This window comes from Rutilus rutilus, assembly GCF_951802725.1.
Source record: "Rutilus rutilus genome assembly, chromosome: 9".
Classification (NCBI taxonomy): Eukaryota; Metazoa; Chordata; class Actinopteri; order Cypriniformes; family Leuciscidae; genus Rutilus; species Rutilus rutilus.
In genome coordinates this window covers 42,666,963-42,693,699 of record NC_140223.1, presented here as the reverse complement: position 1 = coordinate 42,693,699, position 26,737 = coordinate 42,666,963, and the positions used below count along the sequence as shown (strand labels likewise).

The window sequence follows — 26,737 nt, the reverse complement described above, 5'->3', positions numbered from 1 at the left end:
GCTTGAGGTTGCGCCGGACGCCGGACAGGGGGCTTAAAATCCGGACTGTTCGGCCAAAATCCGGACGTATGGCCACCCTACATGTGACAGTGTCTAAGGGTGCTTTCACACCTGCCTCATTTAGTTCGGTTGAATCGCACTAGAGTTCGGTTTCCCCATTGGTGCGGTTCGTTTGGGCAGGTGTGAATGCAGCAATCGCACTCGGGTGCGCACCAAAAGCGGACCAATAGGAGGTCTCGGTACGCTTTCAAACGAACTCTGGAGAGGTCCGTCTGTGGTGAGAACGTGATCCGACCTCGAACAGAACCAACTGCCAAAGAACTGCGCATTTTTGGACTGAACCAGTTGCCGTAGTCAGCTGCGCTGTGCATTATGGGATGAGGAGAAATGTTTGTTGACGGTTTGCACTTTAAGCATGGCAGCTTGCAGACAAACTTGGAGTTGTGAGGAGGTGCGGAGCCTGATAGAAATTTGGTCTGATGACCATATTAGGTACCAACTGTCAAAAACAATTTTAAAGAGAGAAAGGGCACAACATTACCTGATGGATCGTTGGTCATTTCTGTGGATGATGAGCATGTCACTGTTTAGTAACATTAATGCACGCCTCATCCTGAAATGACTTGTGATGTGCCTTCGCCACGTGCAGTGCATTAACAGCCGAGCCGCATCCTCGCTTCATTCTCAAACATTATTGTTTGTCTAAAGTGGTGTGGGTGTAAAATATGACCAGGGATACAATCAGCCCACGCAGTCGTCTCTCCATAGTAAACAGCGGCGTGTTGTCTGCCGGATTTTCCACTTCTTTGTTTACTTCCGGGAGTTCTGTTGGAATTGTCCTGCACGTTAATTCTCTAACCAATCGTTATGGAACGATGGAACCAAGTGCAGTTATGGAAATGGAAATCTGGCCAACGAGTGATGTGGATGTTGTCACGTGACTGCATTTTGGTTTGTTTTATCAACTCATAAACTGATTCGGACCAGAGCGATCAGTGTTGTGTGAAAAGGAACCAAAACACCTGAAAAATGCTATATTGTATAATTTTTCGCCCTTGTTCCGAACCAAATGAGCCGAACTACAGATGTGAAAGCAGAAGCACCCTAAATGTTTTGATTAACACAGCTGGCCGATATCAGTTGCCATTTGATTGTGTTAAACACTGCTGTCATAAACCCCACATTTTTCAATATCTAATAGATCAAATTATCTGGTGGGTCTGGACATGGTGTCGTTTGAAAGAACCATTATCAATTTCTCTAATCTGATTTGTCATTCATCTGTTAATTTAATTTCTCTTCATAATCTTTTCTTCTGTTGCCTATGAGCTGTGCTTTTAAATGACTGGAGATCTCATCATAATCTTGAATTCATGACCAACAATATTAACATCGCGTAATCCCTGGTAACGACAGCATTTGTGATATCACGTATTTGTAATTTGTGTAGTTACTATTTTATTTCTAAACCTAAAAAAAAAAACTATTGACCAAGATGGAGTGACCAGCACCATAGCTTTATCATCTACATTTTTGTTGTTGAACACATTATGTCCTTTTTTTTTTTTCTTAATAGAGAGCTCAGTATCACTCAAGTTTACATCAGCTCTGTTTTGAAAGCAGAGCCCAAAAGCTCTCTGTTCAATGGACAACATCATCAATTATCTAATTATGCATTTACCCCTAGATGGTTAATGCAATAGTCCCTCACTCTGCTGAGTCCAGCCTCAGTTTTAGTTAATTATTGAGTCATGCAAACTCTCAACTTGCTGAATAAAAGTGAATAATCAAAATACAATTAATATGTCCAATCAATGAAATTTGAAGCGATCTCTGTAGTGATCATTGAAAGCGTATCACCTGTGCCCTCTCAGTAAAGGATGAAGTCCTTCTGCTTGGACCAGCGATCAGTTGAACTGGTTGGGCTGCTGTCTGAGTGTTTCCCTCCTCATCCGATGCATTTGATCTGTCAGTCTTTGTTGGCATTCAAGGGTCTGGTGTCATGTTGGGACATCGTGGTTTGATGCTGTTGTCTCTCTGCCTCCCCTCAGTCTGGCTTTTGGCCAAGCCACAGAGGAGGCGATTTTGCATGATAGCAGGATGTTTTTCTTGGTTGTCTCTGCATCAACACAGTCTTTGTCCATACCAGCCCCTCAGAAGTTTCAGCTTCCTCTTCCAGGGGGGATGAAGGCCCACCAACCGAACGCCTCTTCTTTTCTCTGCAGCCGTGTCCTTATGTTTCTCGCTCTCACTTGTTGCACAGTCCAGTTGCTGTTGTTTATGTCGAGGCAGCCGTCCCAAAAGCTGTCTGGTGTCATCTGGAAATTGAACACTCAGAGATCCGCATGAATCAAATTCATCCTTTATAAATTCTGCAACTATCTCTTTCAATTGTCCCTTAATTTCAGAAGTCTCATCTGGTTGATAACAGCAGTTTCCTCATGCAAGTTTAATAAAGCAAGTTATTCTTTGCAGAAAAGAGAAAGCCTTTCAGCCTTATTTTCAGTCACTTATTGTCACGGTTCATGAATTCACTGTTTTCTTCTTGTCTCGTGTAATTGTTGTTATGTGTGGGTGTGTGTGTGGGTTCCGCTCATTCCAGGTTGATCAGCGATCCAGCTGATCTCAATCCCATCACCAGCTGCAGACTATTCCCTCACCTTTAAATACTCATTGCACTCTTCTCTCTTTGTCAGATCGTTGTTTGATGTCCTCCGTGTGTGTTTGGTCCTGTTCCCGTCAGCGTTTCAGTTTCGTGCTCCTGTTCCTGTTCCTGTTCCGGTTCTGTGTTCACCTGGTCTACGTTCGTTGTCTGGATACTTCACCATTCACCTACTTCATCATCTCGTCACTTCGTCACCTGGATTGCTGACCATCTTGTCCCTGCGTCACCAGTCTTCCTGAGATCTTCGAACTGTTCATTTTTCAATAAAGAGTTACTTGCATTTTCGCTTCCGTCTCATTGATCATGACACTTATATAGTACTTTTATCACTCGTTATATCAATCCCTACTCTCTCAAGCATTTCAGGATTAAATCAATGAGTCTCATTACTGTAAACTGTGTATAATACAGTATGGTTGTTAAAAATGTCTGTTTAGCTTGGTCACCCAATCCTGCTCATTCAACACAATGCACAAGTTATTTTAAGTAACAATCCAAAAAAAAAAAAAAAAAAATCTGCAATGGATCAAATTTAAAACTGTCTCCCAGGGACAACAAGATGCAAACCTCATAGGCTACGTCTTTATATAACAGATCAGTCATACCCACATCTAGCATGTCCATCTCTCTCTATATATTTTTATCTCTAAATGTCAGATATTTCTATAATCCTTTTTGTCAATTTTATTTCCCTCTGGGAACTGCACAAACCACTTATACTAAGGAGAAAACTCCAGTGTTTTTGATGGCCACCAGTTTGCACAATCCTCCATATCAATCCCTGTTAGGCTTGCTTATTAATTTAATTCCCCCATAGACCGGTCAACTAACATTTAAGCAATTTTATTATTTTCTTTCAGATTAACTTCTTATTTGTATTGCCGTTTTCTTGGTATTTGTGAAATTAGCCTACTTTTACTTCTGACTGGATTAGCAGATTTCACCAATCTTACTTGATCTCTTAGTAAACCGGTTATGAATGTTTTTTACGAATGTTTCAGTGTCTCTGCACATAGCCACATCTAATGTTCCCTCAGCTGGTCATTTTGTTTTTAGGCTTCTTTCCCCATTTTTGGAGGGTTGTCCTATAGTATCTCTGCAAAATTAATATTTTGATCTTGGTATCTCTACAGGTGTTGATGCCATTATAATCTTAATTATTATCAGTGTGTTTCACTCCTTTTTAGTGTACCTTACTAACCCAGCTTGCATCTATTCTTAACTAGTTTTCATCAAGATGGTCAGACATTTATTAAGATATCTGATTAGTCTTTCTCGGGTATTTTAAATATGCAGTTCCTCTATTACAGGTCCACTGGTGGGGATGACAGTTACAAATAAAATCTCTCAAAGTGTGTGTTGGAAATGGTTACTCACTTTCTGGTTCATAAGCTAGTCAGAACTATAAATGGTGAACTCTTTCTCTCTGTCTCCCTCCTTTCCTTACACACACACACACACACACACACACACACACACACACACACACACACACACACACACACACACACACACACACACACACACACACACACATATATCTCACTTTCTTCTTGCAGCCCCTCCTTTCTGCCTCTCTTTCTCATATCACAGTCACTGTTTACTTTTGCTATATGAGAGAGAAACAAGTGTTTGTTCATAATTCTAGTTTCTCCTTATAAATGAATATCGTTCTTTTTCAAACAGTCCTAATCTGTGCATTTGACACGCTCCCAACTAAGGCAGTTCAAAGCAGCGATAGTGATTAGTGATCAGGCAAAATACACAGCACAACCAGAAGAAACTTTATCTCTCCATCCTAACCTTGTATACATTTTTCTGAAATACAATTGTATGCTCTATTTCGGGAATAAATCAAACACTTCTTGCTTATTTTCTTATCTAACTGACGCACTTCTTCCGTTTAAGCACTTCTTAAACTTATTTCTTGCTTATTTTTTATCTAACTGATGCACTTCTTGCTTATTTCTTTTTTAACTGACGCACTTCTTGCATTTTAAGCACTTTTTGCTTTATTGTACTTACGCATGCGCTCCTTCTTGAGACCTGGAAATTACCCTCTTTTTGATTCCTTATCAATTTTAGGTTATTTTTGGTGGGGTCTATTATTAAGGCCGTTACCATCCAGGCGTTAGCTTACCAGGAGCCACACAAAACAAATATAAGCAAAAAGCTGCTTACCTTATTTTATGGTGCGCCTTTGTTTTGTGAGAGCCGTCCCCGGTCACTCCTCGACCCCTTCTTCACCCCTGGCTTCACTTGCCAATTATGTTGTGGCAAATTCAAAGTCCTCAAATCGGGTCTCAAAGAAATCTCTCAAGAGTCGAAGTTCCAGGTCTCAGAAGAATTAGCTTTATGGACAAACAACAAAGTGAGATGCCAGCTGGCCATCTGACTTGCAATAGTCGAACTTCAGGTCTTATACCTGTTCTTATCACTAGGTAGCCAATCAGCTAACTTTTTCTTTTTTGCTCCGCCTCGAGATCTCGCTACCGTTAGAATCATCTTTTTTTGGAAAAATCTTTGGCCACACCCATTTAAAAAAAAATCTCAGGTAACATGACTCTGCAGTGTCCGCCGCCATCCATCATCTTAATTTACATGTTTTTAGTACCATCTTGTATCAACCACCTATACACATCTTCTCTCTGAGCTTGTTCTTATCCATCCTCACAGACCCTTTGACCTGATTTAACCTGGTTTCTGTCTGACACAAGGAAAATCTCCAACAAACACTATGTGCTTTACGACAGATCTCATGAAAACAACATGAAGGAATTTTGCGATAAACTTCGCAAAATCCAGCTTGTTGCTGAGTTGGCTGGAAGAGTTCATTCTCTATGTGCTGAGCAGTTGTTTTCTCAAACGAGAACAAACAACTACTTTGTAAATGTACCTTTTTCGCAGTATGAACTCCATGCAAAACCTGTTGCACCACTACAATGTTGCAATAAACAATAGGTTTTCTGAACAACTTACCAAGCATGTTGGTTGCACTCAGGTTGTCCTGGACAAGCATGGCCAAAAGCACTTTCAGGTAAACATGTTTTGGCATAATGTTTGCATTTTGCTCAATTTAATGTCATTAGCACATTTATCGACTTTTCCCAAAAATGTATTTGACACTGGTATGGGATGCTGACATGCTTTAATGCCAGGGATTGCATGCGAAAGCACAATTAAAAATGAACGACGAGCCAAGTACACAAGAGGTGGCTGTGAAAACTCTGAAGGATGTAATGTCATACAAGACCTCCTGGGAACAACCATTCAGTGAAGCAATGGAAGGAAAGGTGATTGCTCTTTTAAGGTAGAAATGTTATAAGCTGTGAAGAATGAATAGTCACTCTGCAGAATCATAGTTAGGACTACACACTCCCACTACTATGTGGTTGATATTGATGCTTGTTGTTTTAGTTAGCTCTTGCTGTTTCAAAGCATCATATGACTGAAATTGTTTGTAGGCAATATACTAAGAACAATTTTTTGTGAGATGATATGACGCATGGTTGCATAATTCAGAAGTATTTTCTCTCATTCCATGATTTTGCTAACTGGCCTGTCTTTTTTATAAAACATAAGTTACTAAGTATTAATTTGTTTATACAAATCAAACGTAGCTAGATAAGAATTCAGAGAACCAGGAAATTCATCAGACAGTTTACTGCATATCAAACCAAACCTGTCAAAATATCAAGCAGTCAGTGACAATTGCAAAAGATTTAGAGAAATAATAATGGTACAATATATATAGTACAATAATAAATTAAATAATAAAACAATATTAGTGTAATGTTAAGAAGATTGATCAACAAAAAAATTATTGTCATGCTAATGTGTTGAACAACTTCATTAGTAACATACATAGTTAAGGGATAACAATGGATACATTTCATCAACACTCTTCATTTATGATTGACCTTTACAAATAATACAGTCCAGTGTTTCTTAAAACCAGATTTGGTCATAATAGGAATGCCTGTACCATAATGGATTAATACAATCAAAAGTGTGCCCTTTTTAAGACAAAAAGTGGTGCACTGTAAACAACAGAAAAAAAATGAAATAAATAAAAACAAAATATATAACCTAGTTCAACCAAAACTGATGCATAAATCACTGTTGCATTATACATTAATCTTATAGATTTTGCTTAAGCCATGTTACATAGTTGTCCACCATCCTGTGTCCAATATCAAAGTCTGTGGGCCACATAGTGAACATTAGTGCACCGTGAAATCCACCGGGGTAATGTTCATGTGTGACATCAACTCCAGCATTACGCAGACGTGTGACATACATCAAACCATCATCCCGCAATACATCATACTCACAGGTCAACACATAGGCCTTAGGCAGGAAACGCAACATTGTGTCCGGCACCAGCAGTGGCGATGCTCGTGGATCTGCAAGCGAATGATGGAGACTGATAGAGTGCACTGGACTTGTTCTAGTGGCCACAGGCGGAGCACTGTAATTGTATGTCTGGCGATAAGAATCAGGCAAGTATGAACTCCAATTGACAAATTTAAGCAAAGCAGCCGATTCATGGTTATTGTGTCTGTTTGCCATCATGGCTCTGAAAAATGACTTATCGCTGGTGAAGTACTCGCTCCAAAACCTCACCATCAGTGTGCGAGGCAGTATAGGCATGTACTGGTTCTGCTGGTAGGAGGGAGTGTTAAGATCCAAGGCTTGCAGGACAGGGTAGATTAGAGCCTGGGCCTTTAGTTGGACATGCTGTTGTGGGTCCTTCTGCAACTGATTATACATACATACATATTAAACATATCAAGATTATACATTATTCTATAAAAATTAAACTCACTTTTTTTTAAAGTAAACTTTTTTTTAGATTTTACCTGCTGAGCCACTGCAGCTGCAAGGTTGCCTCCTGCACTGTCTCCAGACACAGCAATCCGTTCTGGATTGATATGGTAGCCCTTCAGGACCTCAACATGAAGAAAGTACTTCACCACACGATACACATCCTCAAATTGGGCAGGGAAATGATAAGCTGGGGCCAGACGATACCTGCACAGAGCAAATCATGCTGGTATTGTTCCTCTTAATTCTATTTTTCTGTCAGGATAAATCAATTCTTCAAATATTGATTAACCTGAGCAATATCACATGAGTAGAAGGGATGTTGTGGACAGCATGGCTGTTCATAGTCAGCACAAACTACATATGTTGCAGTTTTAATATATTTTAATAAATTAATAGAAAGGACAAACAAATAGCATCCCATCTGTACTAGTGGCTGAGCTTCCCCTACTGGTAACTGAGGTCACGAAGCTTGTTCTGTGTTTGTTGTTGGTTTGCAAGCTCCAACAGACTTCTCGCTAAACAAAGCTTAGGAAATGTCTCTATAACTTATGGAATCTTTGTAACCTAAATAGGGAACGAGATGCTGCATCAGTTGCTGGCGCAATGGAAACATCCCTAGGTGTGACAATTGACTAAAGCCCATATAGAAACTCTTCTGTATGCCGGAAGCTAGTTATTTTGGTTGATTAAGTTATAAATATGGATATTTTTCTTACAGAAGGCCTTTATTAACCCCATGGAGCTGAATGGACTACTTTTATAATGGATGGATGCACTTCTGGATGCAGTAAATCATGGGGTAATTTTCGTTTTTGGGTGAACTATCCCTTTAAGACCCGCAGACCAATAGTTGAATGAAGACCCAGAGTCAAGGGTTACAATCAATATACGAAAATTTACTTAAAAGAAAGGTGTTTGCAATATCAAGAGCAGGAGTCAACAAGAGTTTTTTGGTCCGCCTCTGCTTTACAATCAAATACAGCAAAACTTATGGTAGACAGTATCAGTGAATTACAGTTGTAATCAAAATTATTGGCTAAATGTACAGACTTTCAGCTGTTTGCAATGAACAAATCAAACAAAAGTAATTGAAATAGCTCTACACAACAAATATTTCAAGTGGTTTCTGCAAAATCAACTAAAGAATGCAAATTTTAATGACTTCTGAAGTCTCAATATTATTCAACCCCCTGTATTGAATCCCTCACAATAGCACACATCTGCAAAAGAGGTGTTGTCTCAAGCCACCTGATGCAACTATTCAAAGTCTTCATTAGTTGTACCAGGTGTGCTTGAGCTAGAACACATGAAATATCTGAACTGGCTAGGTTTGTTGAGAGCCATATTTCTAACATGCAGTCAAATGTGATGGTCACAAAGAATGGTCCAAAAAGTTAAGCGAAGATATCATCACCCTTCACAAATGAGGAGACACCATTGGAAACATAAGCCGCGTTTCCACCGAAATTACCCAGAACAATTTGTCCCAGGAACTTTTTTTCCCTAGACCTGTTGCTAGCCACCGCGTAGGGATGTCCCGATACCACTTTTTCACTTCCGATACCGATACCGAAGCTTTGGCTATTTGCCGATACCGATATCAATCCGATATTTTTATTTTATTCTTGAACTAATACTAATAATATAAATATATGGAAGCACTTTGCTCAATTAGCCACATAAAAACATCTCACTCAAATGGAGAACAAATACTTCTCCAGTATATAGTCCACAACAACAGCTGATAATGAAAGACTGCCAGCCTTTATTCAAAAGACCTTGAGATATGTTTGGTAACCTGAATGAATGTAAAATTAATTTGCTATATTTCAGATCAATATATTTGTTTCCTTAAAATTTTAATGAACTTTAACTTTATTCTCATCTGAATTATAAATAATTTATTTCTGTATAAAATAATACTACTTTTAAAAACACATTTGATTTTCTTTTTTATTCAATGTAGAATGTGTAACTTAAAAATAAACAGATTAGTGCTCTGTTTTAGGACAAGAAATGAAAACCAATGCAATGATGAATGTCCAAAAGATGAGATCATTTTTGCTTTTAAACAGCGTGTGTGTGTGTGTGTGTTTGCGTGTGCGTGTGTGACAGTTACAGTTTGACAAGAGTTTACAGTTTGACAAAAGCACAATGTTGTGTTTTACACAAATATAAGCTAAACAGTTTTTGCAGTTTTAATGATGTCCTGTATGAAAATGACGGAGTATGTTTTTATGTTTCCACTGTTCGATCGCGCCCGTGCCTCTCTCTCTCTGACACACACACACACACTCCAGCATTGCAATCTTGACATCGCAGCCTGTTCATTTTGCTGCGTTCACGCCAAACGCGAATAGAGCGGCAAATTTGCGTCTATTGCGTCTAGTTCGATGCTTGAACAGTTTGAATCCATTCGCGCGTCCAAAGCGAATAGGACGCGCCGCGCGCGTATAATGATAAAGTGAGCGTTTGAAGCGGTAAAGACGCGCGTTCAGAGCTAAGGTGGGCTACAGATTAGGTGTCCCTAAAGAACCCGTATATGCGCGTATCTAACAGTAACGTTAGTTCCATATTACATTAATTAATGTGCACGCGAGATTTATTTATTTTTATACCGTGTATTCTCTGTGTAAATCCATGCACCGAACGTACGTTCAGTACGAATACGTACGTTCCACCCCTATGGGTATCGGATCATAGGTATCGGATAAATTTTTTTCTCCCCTCCGATATCCGATCTAGCGTTTTGGGCCAGTATCGGCACGATACCGATGCCGTGGATCGGATCGGGACATCCCTACCACCGCGTTTCCACCGCGGCCTAAAGTAACGTGAAGATTAGGCAAATAGCACAGTGACATAGGACTGCGCGTGACTTTACAGTTCCCACTGGATTTCATCCTCTGAATTTAAGCTTAATAAAGCCTGAACCTCGTCGTCGGTCCATCGGTTGTATTTTTTAAACTCCATTGTTGATTCGAATAGCAGACGACTGTTACTGCACACACCTCAACAGATGGTGGTTAAATAAAATACGGCATGAACTCAACCAATCAGCATGTTCAGCGCCCAAGTCCCACCCCTGAAAGTTCCTGAACTTTGAAAAAGTACTACTTCGTGAGCAGGGACTTTCGGAGGGGAAAATATTTACCCGGAACTTAATTTAGACCCTGGTTCCTGCGGTGTAAACACACCGAGTACCACCCCTAAGTTCCTAGTTCCTGGGGTGGAAATGCAGCTATAGTTCGCAAGTTCAAAGGAACAGTGGTTACACTACCTGGACAGGGCAGAAAAAGGAAGCTAACAAAGCCAACCAGATGTCTGAGAAACCAGGTTAAAAAATTCCTTGAGTGACTGCAAAAGACCTGCAGCAAGACTTGGTGGCAACAGGTTTCAGCTGCACAGTAAGGCGCGTACTAAACGCATGCGTACACCACTACTGACCCAAAAGCACTATGGATCAGCGGTATGTCTAGAGGAAGAACAATGAAGCATATGTTGAAAAGAACACTCTGTCTGCAGTTAAGCATGGTGATGCTCTGGGGCTGCTTTGCATCCTCTGCCACTGGAAACCTGCAGCGTGTGGAAGGCAAGATGGATTCATTGAAGTATCAGGAAATCCTTGGAGAAAACGTCATGGCGTCTCTGAGGAAGCTGAAGCTTGGGCGTCATTGGACCTTCCAACAGGACAATGATCCCAAGCATACCTCAAATTCCACCAAGGCTTGGTTGCAGAAGAAGTCCTGGAAGAGTCTACAGTGGCCATCACAGTCACATGACTTGAACCCCATAAAAAATCTCTGGTGGGATTTCAAGAAGGGAGTTGCAGCACACAAACCCAAGAATATTCCTGAACTGGAGGCCAGTGCTCATGAGGAATGGGCTAAGATTCCTCAAAAACGCTGCCAGAAGCTGGTGTCGGTTATACATTTCGTTTGCAGCAGGTCATAACAGCAAAAGGGTGTTGTACAAAGTACTAAAGATGCTTGTCATTAAGGCGCTGAATAATTTTGAGACTGCAGAATTCATTAAAAGTTGCATTTTCAGTTGAATTTGGGAAAACCACATTTGTTGTGTAGAGCTATTTAAATTACATTTGTTAACTGCAAACAGCTGAAAGTCTGTACATTTTGCCAATAAACCTGATTTGCAATAGGGATTGAATCATTTTGATTATAACTGTATGTTAAGTGTCCAAGAATACTTTTGTGTATTGTAGTGTAGTTTTTGTGTACATGCAGAAAGGGACATGTATGCAATACAGGAACATGGGAGCCAAAACGACTTAAATCATGTACACACTCTATTCTACATTTATTTTGATGATTACTGTTAAATATTGATTATTGATTAACAAGCAGGTGGTGGGAAGATAATTGAGCACCCTCCCCGTCCCCTTCCAAACATTTTAGCCAGGACTAATAGATAAAAAATTTCATTGCTCAACTATGTAATCAGGACCTCTATATATACTATATATATTATCCGTATCAAGAACAAATCTATATCAAGAGCCTTGACCGTATCAAGGTTCAAAGTATTTGTCTGGAAAACTGAGTTGGGTTCAAGTTAGGTCATTATCTACATTCCTAGATATCTCCTTGTAATTTCAGTCACTATTTTTACCAACATTAATTAGCCAAATAATGTTGAAGAACAAAAAAAATTATTAGTGTGTCCTGTTTTGTGTGTCCTGTGGTCCAGGGGTTTTAAAAGTCTAAGACAGTGGGCCTCCCTTTTGACACAACATACCCAATGCATGCATTTGGATATTTCGAGATCGGTTTCAGGCCTCATTCATATGTGGAAATAAATCAGATATGTTCCAATGCGACTGTCATGTAAACAGGCTGATCGGATAGGCATTAGGCAACGTCTCCGTGGTTTAATGACGAGAGAAACCCCGACGCGCATCTGCAAAGGGACGGATGGCCCGACGAAACGGTGTGTCGTTGTAGGAGAGGAATGTGGACAAACGTTGACACAACATATCAAAGGTTGGCTTGCTCATCCTAAAATTTCGGACCCACTGCTCCTCGTTAAAGCCAATATTTAAACAATATGCTCCCGCCAGTCCTGAGATCTCTCTCGCACACAATAGCTGAAGCATATGCACAAGGCTGCAATAATGACACTTTTCGTCAAAATCATGGTGATGTTTGGCGAACTTTGCATAGGCCGATCTCGCAGAGCTAGCATCAAGCATATTTCACGTTCGTCCATCTGTGCAAGATAATTTAACCCTTTAAGCATGCGCGATGTTTCAGATAGTATGGCAAGTGTAAACACATGAATACAGTTGAAAGAACGTGTAAACGGACGGTAAATTGGGCATCAAGACCTGCAGTGTAAACGAGGCCTTATTTTCAGAATAATAACAATTTAACTTTTTTAATTTATTAAACTAATTATTAGGCTATAATTTGTACCACTCTCCGCGCCCCCCTGCAGAGGCGCGCCCCACACTTTGAAAACCCCTGCTGTAGTCCACTATATATTCCACTGTAGTTTCTGACAGTTGGACATTGGGCAAGCAGTCGGATTGTGTACAGTTTCACAGAAGCAGGCAGTTTGGCAGCAGAAGTCTACCTGTATATGTAAAGAAGATCAAATAGAATGCATCATACTTTTGGTCTGAAGGTTATCAAACATTTTATTGTTACTTCACTAAGTTTGTTTTGGCTTTTATGTTTCAACTTTATCTCTTTCCGACGATCCATTGTTTTTGCTGCAGTCCATGATAATACAGGGATTCTGATTTAGAGTGCTGAAGCGCTGTCACGTGCAGATAGGGCTTACTCTCACTGCAGATTCATTGTTCATGGTTATCAGATCACAGCTGAGTCAACAGCACATTCATTTCTACCATTCCTGCAATGCTTGACTAAAAGTTAATATGTGAACAGCAAGAACAGCCTAGAGCCTCTGTTTGATAAGAACAAGGCATCCACGTATTGATGTCCTTTTGTTGAAAATGCTATAGTGGTTATACAAACATATAACATAACCAGTGGAATATCCACATGCCAAACTTCCATATGCAGAATTCTGCAAACATCGACCATTCTGGGTTGTCTACACATCTGCTTGTGTAAGACACAGCTAATGGCTGACAAATTGTTCCACCATAAGGTTATAGCATCAAACAAAATTGACAGGCTCATGGAGTCATTGTGTTGTGACAAGTCAACAAAGAGATGCATGTACAGAGAGTGTGATATCTGCCAGGAAAAGCAGCTGGAAACAAGAGAGTTTGACAGTTTCTCTGCAGACCCACTGGTTCAGTTGGAGGCATAAAGTAGAAGAACGTGAAAGAAAAACCAAAGATGTCCATCTCGCAGTGAAAGAAAAAACGTATGGAACACTTGCAATTCTCCTAGAGGATTTCACCACTGCCTTAAAAGATCAATTTGGACGACACACTTTCAACATTCAGCACCAGCACTCCACACTACGTCATCTCAAAGAGAATATACATGAGGATGAAATTATTATCCAGATAGATTTTGCTGAAAATTACCTAGGCAAATATGCATCAGAAGTGCAAGCTGCTCATGTTGGTGACTCACACAAACAAATCACCCTACACACAGGAGTTGCCTACACAACCAAAGAAGTTTTGTCCCTGTGTTCGATTTCTTCTTCAATGAGGCATGATCCATCAGGTTTCTGGGCGCATCTCTCACCAGTGTTGTCTTACCTCAAGGAGCAAGTGCCATCAGCTACCACACTTCATGTCATTAGTGATGGCCCCACAACACAGTACAGATCAAAGAAGAATTTCTTCTCACTTTCAACTGTGCCATTTGATTTAGGATTTCTCAAAGATTGACTTGGAATTTCCTTGAAGCTGGACATGGAAAGGGCCCAGCGGATGGGGTAGGGGCAGCTGTTAAAAGAACAGCAGATGCCCTTGTTGCACGGGGAATGGATCTGCCATCAGCTGAGGTCTTATTTGAAGCATTGTCTGAACAACAAACAAAAATAAAGCTCTTTTATATCAAAGAAGATGATATTGCAGCCAATGATGACTTAATTCCCCAACAACTGGACACTGTCCGTGGGACCATGAAGATTCACCAGGTAAATTTCAGGTAAACGTATTTAAATATAATGTGGATAATCAGCAACACTAACTGTCTTCCCCCTCTGAAACAGATTTTCACCAACACTCCAGCACAATTCAAGTGGCGAATCAGCTCCAGATGAATGCAAATGCTATGGTCCACAGTCGGTGACAATGTGCAGAGGGCCCACTACAGCCAACGGAGCTTCAAACATAGATGTGCCTCTGATGGATGCACAAGCAGGTTATTCTAGGGTCACTGAAATCACAGACCAACTGAAAGGTTGTTGGTGTGCTGTGAAATATGACAGGGAGGTATATCCAGGAATAGTTCAAGATGTGGATGCAGAGAATTGCATTCTTGTTAAAACTTTGAGTCGTGTAGGCCAGAACTGCTTCTTTTGGCCTATGAGGGATGATATTCTGTGGTATCAGCCGCATGATTTTCTGTGTCTTATCCCACCACCTCAGCCAGTGACGAAAAGGCACATGATGCTGCCAGTAGACGTCTGGGAGAAATTGTTCTCCCACTGATAAGAGATCTGTCAAGAGGGCGGTCCTTGGAGATATATAGTTCTGGATATTCATGTTTGGTCAACTAGTGTGCTCTCTCCCTCAACTTTTTTACAACCTCTTTTTCTGTCAGTGGGCCCTAATTTAAATTGCAGGAAAAGTGCAAAGTCTAAATTCTAAATAAAACCTAATTTTATAACAAGGACAATTCTTTATGAAATTAAATTAGCTTATTTTAATACCATGAGCAAGATCCTAAGCAAAAACACTGGGTCCAAACACCACAATACTCCCACATGACACACAATGGCATGGCTGGAGTTAATCTTCAGGACACTTTGCTCATTGAGTGACTACACTGTGCCTGTCATTTAAACTAGGGCCCAGTATCTCTTTCTCTCCACATCCCATCCATCTCCCTTTATCATCTCTAATTCACATTTTGAGTTTTTAACCCAAACATATCATATTTCACCTAATGGTAATAGTCATAGTTATGAAATGTTTATGAAGGATATTTTTATGCTGTTTTATCCCATTGTGACAATTGATTCTCTAGAAAATATTGTATGGTTTCTTCATGATTGAAATAAACATGTTCATGGTTGTGTCATATTTATGTATATCTCCTCACATCTGTCCATTTCTTTCAACAACACTCACCAGAAGTCATTATTTAAGCCTTTAAATTTGCTTTATGTATCAGTGCACTTTTTATTTATGTCATTACCAGAACAGTATGTCATTACCGCCACGTTGCTTAATTTACATCAAACATACCTTTAAAAATGTTTTATGTTCAGTCTTGAGGTGCTACATGAAAAGCCTAATGAAATACTCATCCACCTATTCAAAGAAAAAACATCTAAAATTAATTTCCCAGAATTAAACAAGTGTGCTTTGATGAACACAGAAAAACACATTTTGATGGTAAGAACAAGAAAATATATGTAATTCGCTGAATGGAAAACTTTTGTTTTTTATACGTATTGTTGAAGGTTAACAATGTTTGCAAGATAAATGAGTTTAAATGATCTCCTTGATGCATTCTTTGCATTATGAGACTTTTTGATGTTGTGACGGGAATGACGTTTTGCAGTGCCAGTTGGCAAATAGATATAAAATACTCAAATTATATTTAAGCTCAGTCGTGTCCATTATTATATCTTTACATCAAAGCATGTAAACATTGTCTTGACATAATTCTAACCAAATTCAACCAAATGTCATTCATCAAAATGTAAGATGGCAAAATAGCCCCCAATTGAAGAATCACCCCAAAACGAGACTAAATGTGGTTTACAATGTGGCTCTTAATTTTCGTTGACCAAAACGAGACGAGACGAAATGTTATAACGTTATTTCGTCTCATTTAGTCGCGTTATTATTATTTTGCAGTATTTCCCAGTTTCCCGTGTCTCACTTCAGGGGCTGCATCAGGTCTCACTGCGCAGACGCAGAGACGTCACTTCCTCAAGCCCCACTCGCGGCATTATTTAGAAGATGCAGCTGCGGTGAATTAGCGTAAACGACAACAAACAAAGTTAAGTCTAACACAGAGAAAGGGACCGATGGCCGGCCAGCCGGGGTCCGTCTTTGGGAGAGAAAATACGTATTGATTGTTTTCATTTATTTTATTTCAATGTATGTGTGTGTACTTCTAACATGTTTGGTTGGTAAAATAAATATGTTGTAAATTCAAATCAGAGCGTCTTCCGTTTCTGGAATGGATGTATTCTTGAGTCTATAAGGTAACAATAATATAATAAGATAACCTTGTTTGAAATGGGTTTGGCTAAAAGAAGATTTTGGTTTCATCTATACTACTAGGTACTTATAATATATTGACTGGGTTAAATAGAATTGAATTGCATTACTTAAGAGAGACTAAAATACAATTTTCATTGACTAAAACTGGACTAAAATAGTCATGGATAATTCTGACTAAAATAAGACAAAATTGCTCAGACTTTTAGTCGACTGAAACTTGACTAGACTAAAAAGAGTATGAACGTGACTAAAACTAAAATTAAAACTGGCCACCAAAATCAACACTAGTCCATGGCACAAGCATAAAACAGGGAAAATCCAGAGAACAGGCAAATGAACCAAAAACCAGGTCAAAAACCAAAGGGCCAGGTCCATGGAGTGGAAGACCTGGACACAGGCCCTGCGTCTCAATGTCTATACTATCCAACCTAAACAGTATGTGAGATTAAAATAAGTTTGTCCCAAAGCATAGCATGTTGAAAAGAGTATGCCAGAAGTCCCCAGATGGTCTACTATTTCCAGTGGATTTTGGAAGTGTTGATCCATGCACACTCTAAAGGCTAATATTGCCCACAACCCATTGCGCTTTGGAGGAGGAACTACAAACACTACAAACAGACTCCAGATGAAAATTAGTCTGTACGGCTAGATCTGGCTCATTTACATTTGGACATTGTCCTCATTAATGTGCATTGTCCCTTTAAAAAAAAAAAGGCGGATATGCGCAACCGACAGTGAGAGGTTTAGATAAAGGTTTGAGTGACTAATCAAAGTTTAACCTGATAAAAAAAAAACATATTTAATGTTATCCGTGTTATATTTCATCTGCAATAACAATGTGGACTTTTATAAAGATCCGTTTGGCCATTAAGTTTTAAATGCATCATTATGCATTAATATGCATGAAAGATTGCAGATCCATGTGCTCCTGCATTTCTCTCCAATATGGTAGGAAATTAAATGAAATGTGGAGGATTTTGACTGTGACAAGATGATTGACAGGCCAGTTTACTGTAACATGACACGACAGAGAGCAGCCGTTAAAGACGCAATTTTATGACGTGATAGTATGTCCCAAAGCTTGTCTAATCTTCTGCTACACACTCAAAAGTATGTACGTTTTTTTTTCACAAAAAGAGTACATACTTTTAGGGCACAGTATAAGTAGGAGAATTGAGATGCAGCAAAAGGCTCTGGTGTGACGGCCATGTTGTGAAAAGGTTCTGGTGTGGGAACCACAGGACAGGAAGGTACTGGAAACACAAGACTAGCGACCATTAAACCGAACATGCTGGTGACCTTGGTGGCCTGACCATTTTCATACAAATGATTTTGAATCAACAGCAGAATGATGCTGACATCACATTAATTTACTGCTCTTGTTTCATTGTGATTTCACATTATAATGTTGTCTTTGATCATGCCACTGTAATAAATATATTCTTTACCACTGTAATTGGTTTGAAGTCACCATAATGCTGATCAGTGTTCCATTTGCTTGGGACCTCTCTATACATATTCAAACTCAATTTGGGGTTTGAATGTAAACAACATTTTTGAATGTAAACAACAGTTACCATGGTAAATACACAATACTAACAAGAACTGTTACTGAAACATGGTGAATAGAATAAACATCATACTGTACCTGCGTGCAAATCCTTCCCAACTATCACACAAAGTACAATGTTGTTTTTTTTTTTACTGCACACTGCGACCCACCAGTTGAGCAACACTGATAGAGACTATAGTGGTGCCACTCTCTAAGCTAATATCTTCCAATAGTAGAAGATACCCAAGCTTCTATGGTCTATAACAAGGGAAGTCCCGGCCTTTACAACCTTCCTCCCTTCCTTGTCAAAGAAAAATCTTTAGTCATTTTGGTCTGATATGCTGAGAACTGTCTGCCGAGGGTTTCATAAAGAGGGCAAAATGTATGTTACTGATGTTTTGCTGAAAAGCATAAAGCATAACAAATTATAGGTATTGGAAATATAACAGGTATCCGATCCGAAAGAACCAGCTTGCGGACAAGTATTGGGCTTCCCATCACTGTTGAGAAGAATACATGATGGTTTCAACTGATGTAGATGAAAATAACCATTTGTTGGCCATCACATTTTTTGCATATTTATGTTTAGTATTAATTCAGATAAAGCTACAAAAAAAAGGACCTGCTTAAAAGAAATTTGAGGGAATTCTATTACGAAATATTACTATTTTATTATAAACCGGGTTACAGATGATTTTATTGAGTTGACGATTTAATAAACAACATTAGATACTTACTCTACAGATACAATAACTGCGTTGAGTTCTGTAACCATGTGCCTGGCTAGGAGATCATATGGGCCCATACCTATGGTGAGAAAGAAAAAAATCTTTTTGACTTTTATTTAATTTAGCCGGTGAAGAAGTACTCAGGGATTAAAGCAAATATCTTCTGGATGTTAACCTTTTCCAGACTAGGTCACATTCCTTTATCCATCACTTTATTTTCAATACTTGAGACCAATAGCATTTTAATAGAAGATGTTTTAGCACAGCTTATCTACAGGTTGTACAGTTTTGAAGCGTTTTTTAATCTATGAAATAAAACTGATATTGCAATATTTGACACACTTTCTAAGTTATACAAATAATCAACATTTAGTTTGTTTTTACGCATTACAAAAGCAACATTTCACATTGGTTATCTTAGCAGCATGAAAAACAAAAGTCATTCAAGCTGGAAATAAACTGTATAATGAAGAGAAAAGACCATTCAATGACTTCAGTTCAGCACAAGTTCTGCGCACGCACAAAAACTCTGTTCTAATCCCAGTGTAACATGTCTGGTCTTTCCTGTGTTTTCATTGTGCTTTTAGGGTACGTTTACATGACAACGATATGCTTAAAAATGCGTACAGACATTGTCAAACCGGTCCCCATTCACACAGATCCACGAAAACAACTAAAAATGCTGTATTCTGCTGCCAGGCCATTAACTGAATAAACTGAACACGTAATACGCATGTGCATGACGTCATCTTTAGAGTTTCGCGTTTTTGTTGTTTACATGGAGACCGTCTTCAAAAACGTGCACTTTGAAGCCCGTTTTCAAAGGTTTGCGTTTTCAGGCACCCAAAACGCTATTGTCATGTAAACGAACGGCCAAAACGCTTAAAATGTTTTACATATATAGTTGAAAACAGTGTCGTGTAAACAGCCCCCTAGTTCTGCCCTAGTTCCCCTGTTGTTAATTTGTGCATTAATTATTTCATCAAGCTTCTTTGTTAGCTCCATGTATTTAGTCCCTGTGTAATATATAATGTTTTTCCCCTGTGTTTATCTTGAGTATTTGATATTAAAGCCTGTCTACCTGACTCGTGAGAGTTTCTATTATTTACATTACGTGACACCCTGAAGCTGTCTACACTGCTAAATGAATCATGTACATCGTACCGGACTTTGTTGATTATAATAATTGAATTTGCGAGAGTGCAGAATTCAGTCAGTGAGCGTGATGATCATACCTTCTTTGATGCAACATGATCTAAATGTAAATGCTGTAAATCAACACTTTTCATATATTTTCACATCTCGACAGTCATCATTTTTTTGCATCCTGAATTTTGGAATTATTGCCCCAAGCCCCTGTTAATTTCTAACCCTGATCTGCGCTGATCTCATACATGCCAAAAATCTGTCGCAGCAACAGGAGAACTTTAATCCCTGAGTACTTAAATGACTTGAGTAGAAATACATTTACCTTACTCTTAAGATATGAAAGCCAGAACATTCCGTTATACAGGAGTGTGTGGTTAATTATACTCACGGGAGCTGCCAAGACACCATCCACCTCCATGCAGGTAAATGATGGCTCTTCTCAGCTCTCCAGTTTCTTCTTGCTGGGTAGGCTGATACACAATCACCTCTACACCATCAAAAATCTCATCTGCCACTTGCACCCTCTCATCTGACACAGTTACTACTCGCTCTGCAAAGGTGATGAACATCATAACTCTCCAAAAGTCCAGAAGTCCCACCTGCTCACTAAGTTCTGCCTGTGAAGACAGAAAAAAATAAAAATGCATTGAAACGGCAGTGTTTGGGTTATTTATAGCTTGCCACATGATGCATGGCTGTATTTTCCCACAAAGGCTATGTGCAAGTCAGACGCATGGTTGATCAGCTGAGATCATCTCACTAATAGCCAGAACACCCTAAACCTTTGGTTCAGTGCACAACAGCCCTTTGTTTAGCCACTTAATGTTAAATAATGTTACTCCAGCATGTTCTCAGAAGTCTTTGATGCAGAGTTTGAGTCAAATCTCTTGTCACTAGTCCATATCAAGTCTTAAAGTCACCATTTTATGAAATATTGTAGAATTTATTATTAATGATGTATCCATGCACATCATTTATTTATTTTTAATTCATTTGTCCTCATAGTCTTTAATCAAAATAACTGCCCTTTTCTTGTGCAGCGGCATCTCTTCTCTTCTCTGATGACGAGGGCGGGGCAACCTGTCACTCACATGCGATCCACCAATAGCAAACCACAACCATCCAACCAATTCTTTACGGATAAAATCAAGTTCCACCCTACATTTTTTCTTGTTTCAGAAGCGTTTCACTCAGATATACATCACAATAGGGAAGAGAAGACTATCGCAACTTCCATTTCATGTCAACTTAAAATCTCTTTAAAGTAATAGCTTTTGATATTTTGCAGGTTAATATTATAAACCATGTTGGGACTCCAATGGTTGTGGATCACCCTAAGGGTACGTTTACACGACAATGATGTGCTAAAAATGGAAAAGTCTTCTCTTTGTACAGATGACGTTATCAAAATGATCCCCATTTACACGGATCTGTGAAAACGACTAATAACACTGTATTATGCAGGGCAGGCCAGACAAGTTGGCGATGTCACTTCGTAAAGAAAGACTACGTGCCCTAACATACAGTTGGTTGTCAACCAGAATGCCAAAATTCGCGAAATGAACGCCAGGTGGCGCAAAGGGACATTTTGCAAAACAGCTGCAATTGCCGCATTTTGAAACATAAGCGCCAAGCGGGGCTAATGTCAGTTAACAGTAAGTATGAAATACTACAACTATGGTGATTTCCAAATAAGCCTACAACAAACATGACAAAACAACAACAAAAAAGAGCTATTGACATTCGCTGTACAATAATGAAACAACCTAAGATTTGGTGGGGTTGAAACTGCATGTTATAAAGTAATACTTTTATTAAATAAAAAGAAAATTTGGTTAACGTTGTTTAAACAAACGATACATACATATAGACAATTATTTGAACGAACAGTGAACTATAATATATCTGTTTGTAGGCTGTTTTTTAAATTAAAAAAACACAGCACACGGTCTTGTAAAAAAAACTTTTTTCATTATTTCAACAAAAATGAGACCGATTAAATATGTAAAAAAAGATAAACAAACAAAACAGAATAGAACAAACTTTTAGAACAGAAAAATAGAATCAAAAGTTAAAAATAGAGAACAACAATATAGCCTATATTTCATATTGTAGGTCTGAAACCGAGGTGTGTGTTGGCACATTGCTATTTTGAGGCAACAGAAATAGACTGTGCCATTGGCCAACTGAAACCTGGTCTAAAGTCAATGGCGCTATATTTCATTTTGTAGACGTCGGTGGGCAACAGAAGCCTATTCCTCGGGGGAGGGCTGACATTCCTTCTGCTGACATTCCTGCTGTGCTATCCGGTGCATTATATCCTTTTCATTGCTAGTGTGTGTTCGCCCCGCGACTCACACTTTTCTCTCTAAAAGAGCCGAGCGTCTTTTTTAAGATGCCTCGCACCTTCTGTGGCTCGTGCAGAGCCCCTCTGAGCGACGGGGGACTGCCATGTTATTTGCGTTTCCTGCCTGGGAGAAGATCACGCAGCTCTCGCGCTCGCCGACGGCGGATGCCCTCATTGCGAGCTGATGTCTATGGCGACTCTGAGGACTCGCATAGCACAGTTTCACGAGTCTGCACCCCAGCCCGCTGCGCTGCCACACCGTAAGAAGCGCCGCGCTCAGCGAGGCCCTGAACCTCCTCCCACTGAGGCAAGCTCGCCGGTTCGCCCGCCAGCTTCACCGCCCGCTTCACTCGAGTCGATCACCCCCGGACAACAGCCCGAGTTAAGACTTCTGTTTCTGCAGCATTCTCCGTTGTCGATGATGCCAAAAACAGAGGATACCAGTCTCTCCCTGCAGTAGAGGAAGCTGTAGCCGATCATCTTTGCCCGCCCTCTGCTGGTTGGCATGCTAAGACTGCGCTCCCCTCTAAAGCCTGCCGCACCACCTCAGCTCTGCACGGCCGCGCTTACACCGCCGCTGGACAGGCTGCAGCTGCGTTGCACACAATGGCCACGCTACAAGTTTTCCAAGCCAACCTTTTCTGCAAACTTGATGAGGAAGGACTGGAAGCTGTAAGCGTCGCGGATTTGAGAAGCGCTACAGACCTCGCTCTTCGCGCTACTAAGTCTGCTGCACAGGCCGTAGGGCGGATTATGGCCTCTCTCACCGTTGCTGAGAGACACCTGTGGCTAACACTGTCTGAGATGCCGGACTCCATCTCCTCTGCTGGACTCTTTGGATCGTCCGTCAAGGATTTTGCGGACAGATTCGCTGAGGTACAGAAGACATCGCAGGCCATGAAACATTTCCTGCCTAAGCGCGCTAGCTCCGCGACAGGTCGCTCTAAACAGCCGTCTGCTCGAAGCTCACAGCCGCAGCCACCGCCCGCCGCCGCCGCCGCCTCACAGAGGAAGCGGGCCCGAAGCTCGAGACCGCGCTCTCGCTCTGCTGCCCGCCGCCCTCAACGTAGTCCCCGGCCAAAGATTGACATCAAGCCCGAGGCCTCAAAGTCGTCCTAGCCCTTCTAGGAAAACGACAGTGTTCAAGTCTCGCTGCGGCCAGACTTCCACCAAAACTACCAGCTCGCTCAGTTCCAGAAAATGTGACTGTTCCAGCTTATTTAGCAGTAAACAAGTCGGTAACACAGCCCGCTTGCCTGCTTACAAACGCCGTTTTTACGGCGACCCAGATATATCCCTCAAAGAGTGTAATTTCTGGCATTCCGGCCACGGCCGATGGTGTTACGAGTGTAGAAAAAATACCCACTATAACGTGCTCATTCCTACACACAAGCACAGCTCTTCACACAGAGCTCGCGCTCATAAAATCAACTCAGGTCGATTGCGCATTAAAAGTAGTGAATGTGCTCACATACACTGCACACTGCATGTCTTCCGGTTTCTGTAAAAACGAAACCAAAACACATACGGTCACAGGCCAAAGGTGTGTTCAGTGCTTCTCATGTGCCCGCTGTGTCGCGCCCACATGCACTCACAGACATGTCGAACCCCGAAGGGTCTCGCCCGCTCGCCTTCTCTCAGCTACTCGCTGTATCAGAGTTGAGCGCGGGCAGGCTGCAAAATCATGACATCATTGGGGTCAAATAACTTTGGTCAGAACAAGATGGCGATGTACCTTTTCTACAAAAAACAAATATCAAAGATTTTTTAACTCTACTTCTGCAAAATTATGAATTATCAGGTGTATTTTCGCTTTATGTTTTATTCAATATATGGTGTTGTAAACTAAATGTATATAATACAATTCTATCATAACTGTACAATACTATAGTATTTTATAAAAAAAAAATCATATAAATTCAAAATCAATTTACCATCAACCACAGATGCAGGATTTGTATATTATATCAAGCATGTTTTCTCACTAGGGCTGCCAGGGACAATCGTGTTTTTTTATAGGAAAATAAGGGACAGAATAAGGAACACTCAAAATATTTGTTCTGTACCACATAGTGCATGTCATTGCAGTGTCTGTAGTTGAGTATGTATGTGGGGGGGGGGGGGATGGGCAAAAGCACTAGCCTACTTTTATTTTTTTGACCAAAGTTTGAAGCCTGTAACTCATATTAAAGAAATCTTAATATCCTTTTAGATTCTAATTCTTAACAAACTTCTCTTTTGGTTTCTTCCTTCATTTTAAAGGCCCATGAGTAAATTGGTACACATTTTCAATGGTTGCACATTTTCTGAAGAACAAATAATGTTGAAACTAGAAATGTATCTCATTTTTTTTATATAAGCACAAATAAACATTCCTGAGTGCCATAAAGAGTATTTATCCAAAGTGTGTGTGCCTGTAACTGTGTAAAAGTATTTCAATATCCTTCTATGTTCTCATTCTTAATCAATTTATTCTTAAAGGGGTCATAGAATGAGAATTCAAATGTTCCTTGATCCTTTGACAGTTAAGAGTTTGTTAATATCATAAAAATAACCTGTAAGTTTCAAAACTCAAAACATTCTTGTTATTCCCAAAACCGCTTTTATTGAAACCAAGGCCAGCAAACGACAGGATCTAAAAAGTGGAGACTTGTGACGTCACAGTTCAGCTTTGGCCCCGCCCACTGGAGCGTTAGTGGACAGTGACATGAGAACGAGAAAAGATCGATACAGGATCAATACCATTACCTTCCAAACGATCCTAATGCTAGGATAGTGGGGTTTTTTCCCCAACAATGTGAAAGTCTCAGCAGTGCATTATTTGTTTGTATTCGGTGTGTTTCGGCGGAGGCTTTGCAAACAGATTTTTTTACGATATGGATCGGCCAGCAACGCCACAAACATGTTAGTCATGTTTATTCTAATGCCTGATCTGTGATCAGTGATTTCTGATGTAATTATTCAACTTAAGACAGATTTTCTCTCAAAATATCGTTCAATACTGTTTATGCATCAGTAAATCAAGCCAGTGACTAAACGATCAACTTCACGTCGTTTCTCTTAGTAGGATGAAAATAATCTTATTTAAACTGTGATTAAATTATATACAGAAAGCGATCAAAGAACGCTCCCTTTCCAAGTTTATCTGGACACCTGCCAAAACTCTTTGAAATCAATCATCACAAAATCATGACGCTGTTGCAATGTACAGTACAACGAAGCTCTTACTGCCCAGGGGGCCCCACAAAATCCAGCAGTTACACTATATAGGCCCCTGTTGTATGAATAATTATAATATTTATATTAGTTGCATGCCTGAGATTTAAATGAAAACCAAAAAAAACATGCAATTTGGTTAAATATTTTTTCCAAATATCTCTTCTTCTCTTATCTCCCTAAAAATGGTTTAGTCCGATCTAAAGTATTTATTAATTATTCAGTCAGTGACAAACATCAGATGGACCCAATCAAATTGTAAGTCCCACCCCAGCTGGTGAACAGAACCAATCAGAGTTGAGGCGACAGTGCCTGAAGTTAACGATGAAGTTGGTGGAAGAGCAGGAGACTGACTGACTGAAACATGTCGGGAAAAGAAAACATAAATCAGGGAACCAGAAACGCCATGAACAGAAGGAGAGGGAGGCCAGGAGAGTTGTTGTATCCCAGATCAATACGTTCTTAAAGACAGGTTGCATTGTTATTTCGCTGGGAATAAGAAAACCACCGTCGACAAAAGCCTGCCGGGTATTGTCACTCTTCATTATCGCTGCGCACCACAATCAACCGTATGATTACGTGGTCAAAATTTCTCTTTTTACACTATTGTACATAGAGTTAAAAAATGTACACGAGTCACTCACGACGCATTGCATTATGCACCTGACCTGCCGGCTGATGATGTATTTATTACATCAAGAAAACACGAATACACACTGCACTTGGATGAATACATTTATTAGATTTATTTAATAATATTACCAGTTCCATATGATCTTTATTAAAAAATAAGACAATAAATGATTTTTTTAATTTTTTTTATTTGACTGCATTCTTGTCAATTTCTAAAAGTTTACTTTCTGATGGAGGAAAAAAAAACATTATTTTGCTGTTACTT

General features: G+C 39.8%; 1 protein-coding gene across 1 annotated transcript in view; it reads right to left on the bottom strand.

The window, feature by feature from the left end:
• Nucleotides 1-6,490: 6,490 nt before the first annotated feature.
• The window catches only part of aadac (arylacetamide deacetylase), a 44,284-nt gene continuing 24,037 nt past the window's right edge, over nt 6,491-26,737 (bottom strand). Inside the window, exons 2-5 of the mRNA XM_084419355.1 lie at nt 20,665-20,893; nt 19,137-19,206; nt 7,528-7,699; nt 6,491-7,426 (exon numbers count right to left, since the gene is read on the bottom strand). Coding sequence (XP_084275481.1) covers nt 6,806-7,426; nt 7,528-7,699; nt 19,137-19,206; nt 20,665-20,893 — 1,092 coding nt within the window. The 3' untranslated portion in view covers nt 6,491-6,805. The remainder of the gene's footprint in view (nt 7,427-7,527; nt 7,700-19,136; nt 19,207-20,664; nt 20,894-26,737) is intronic.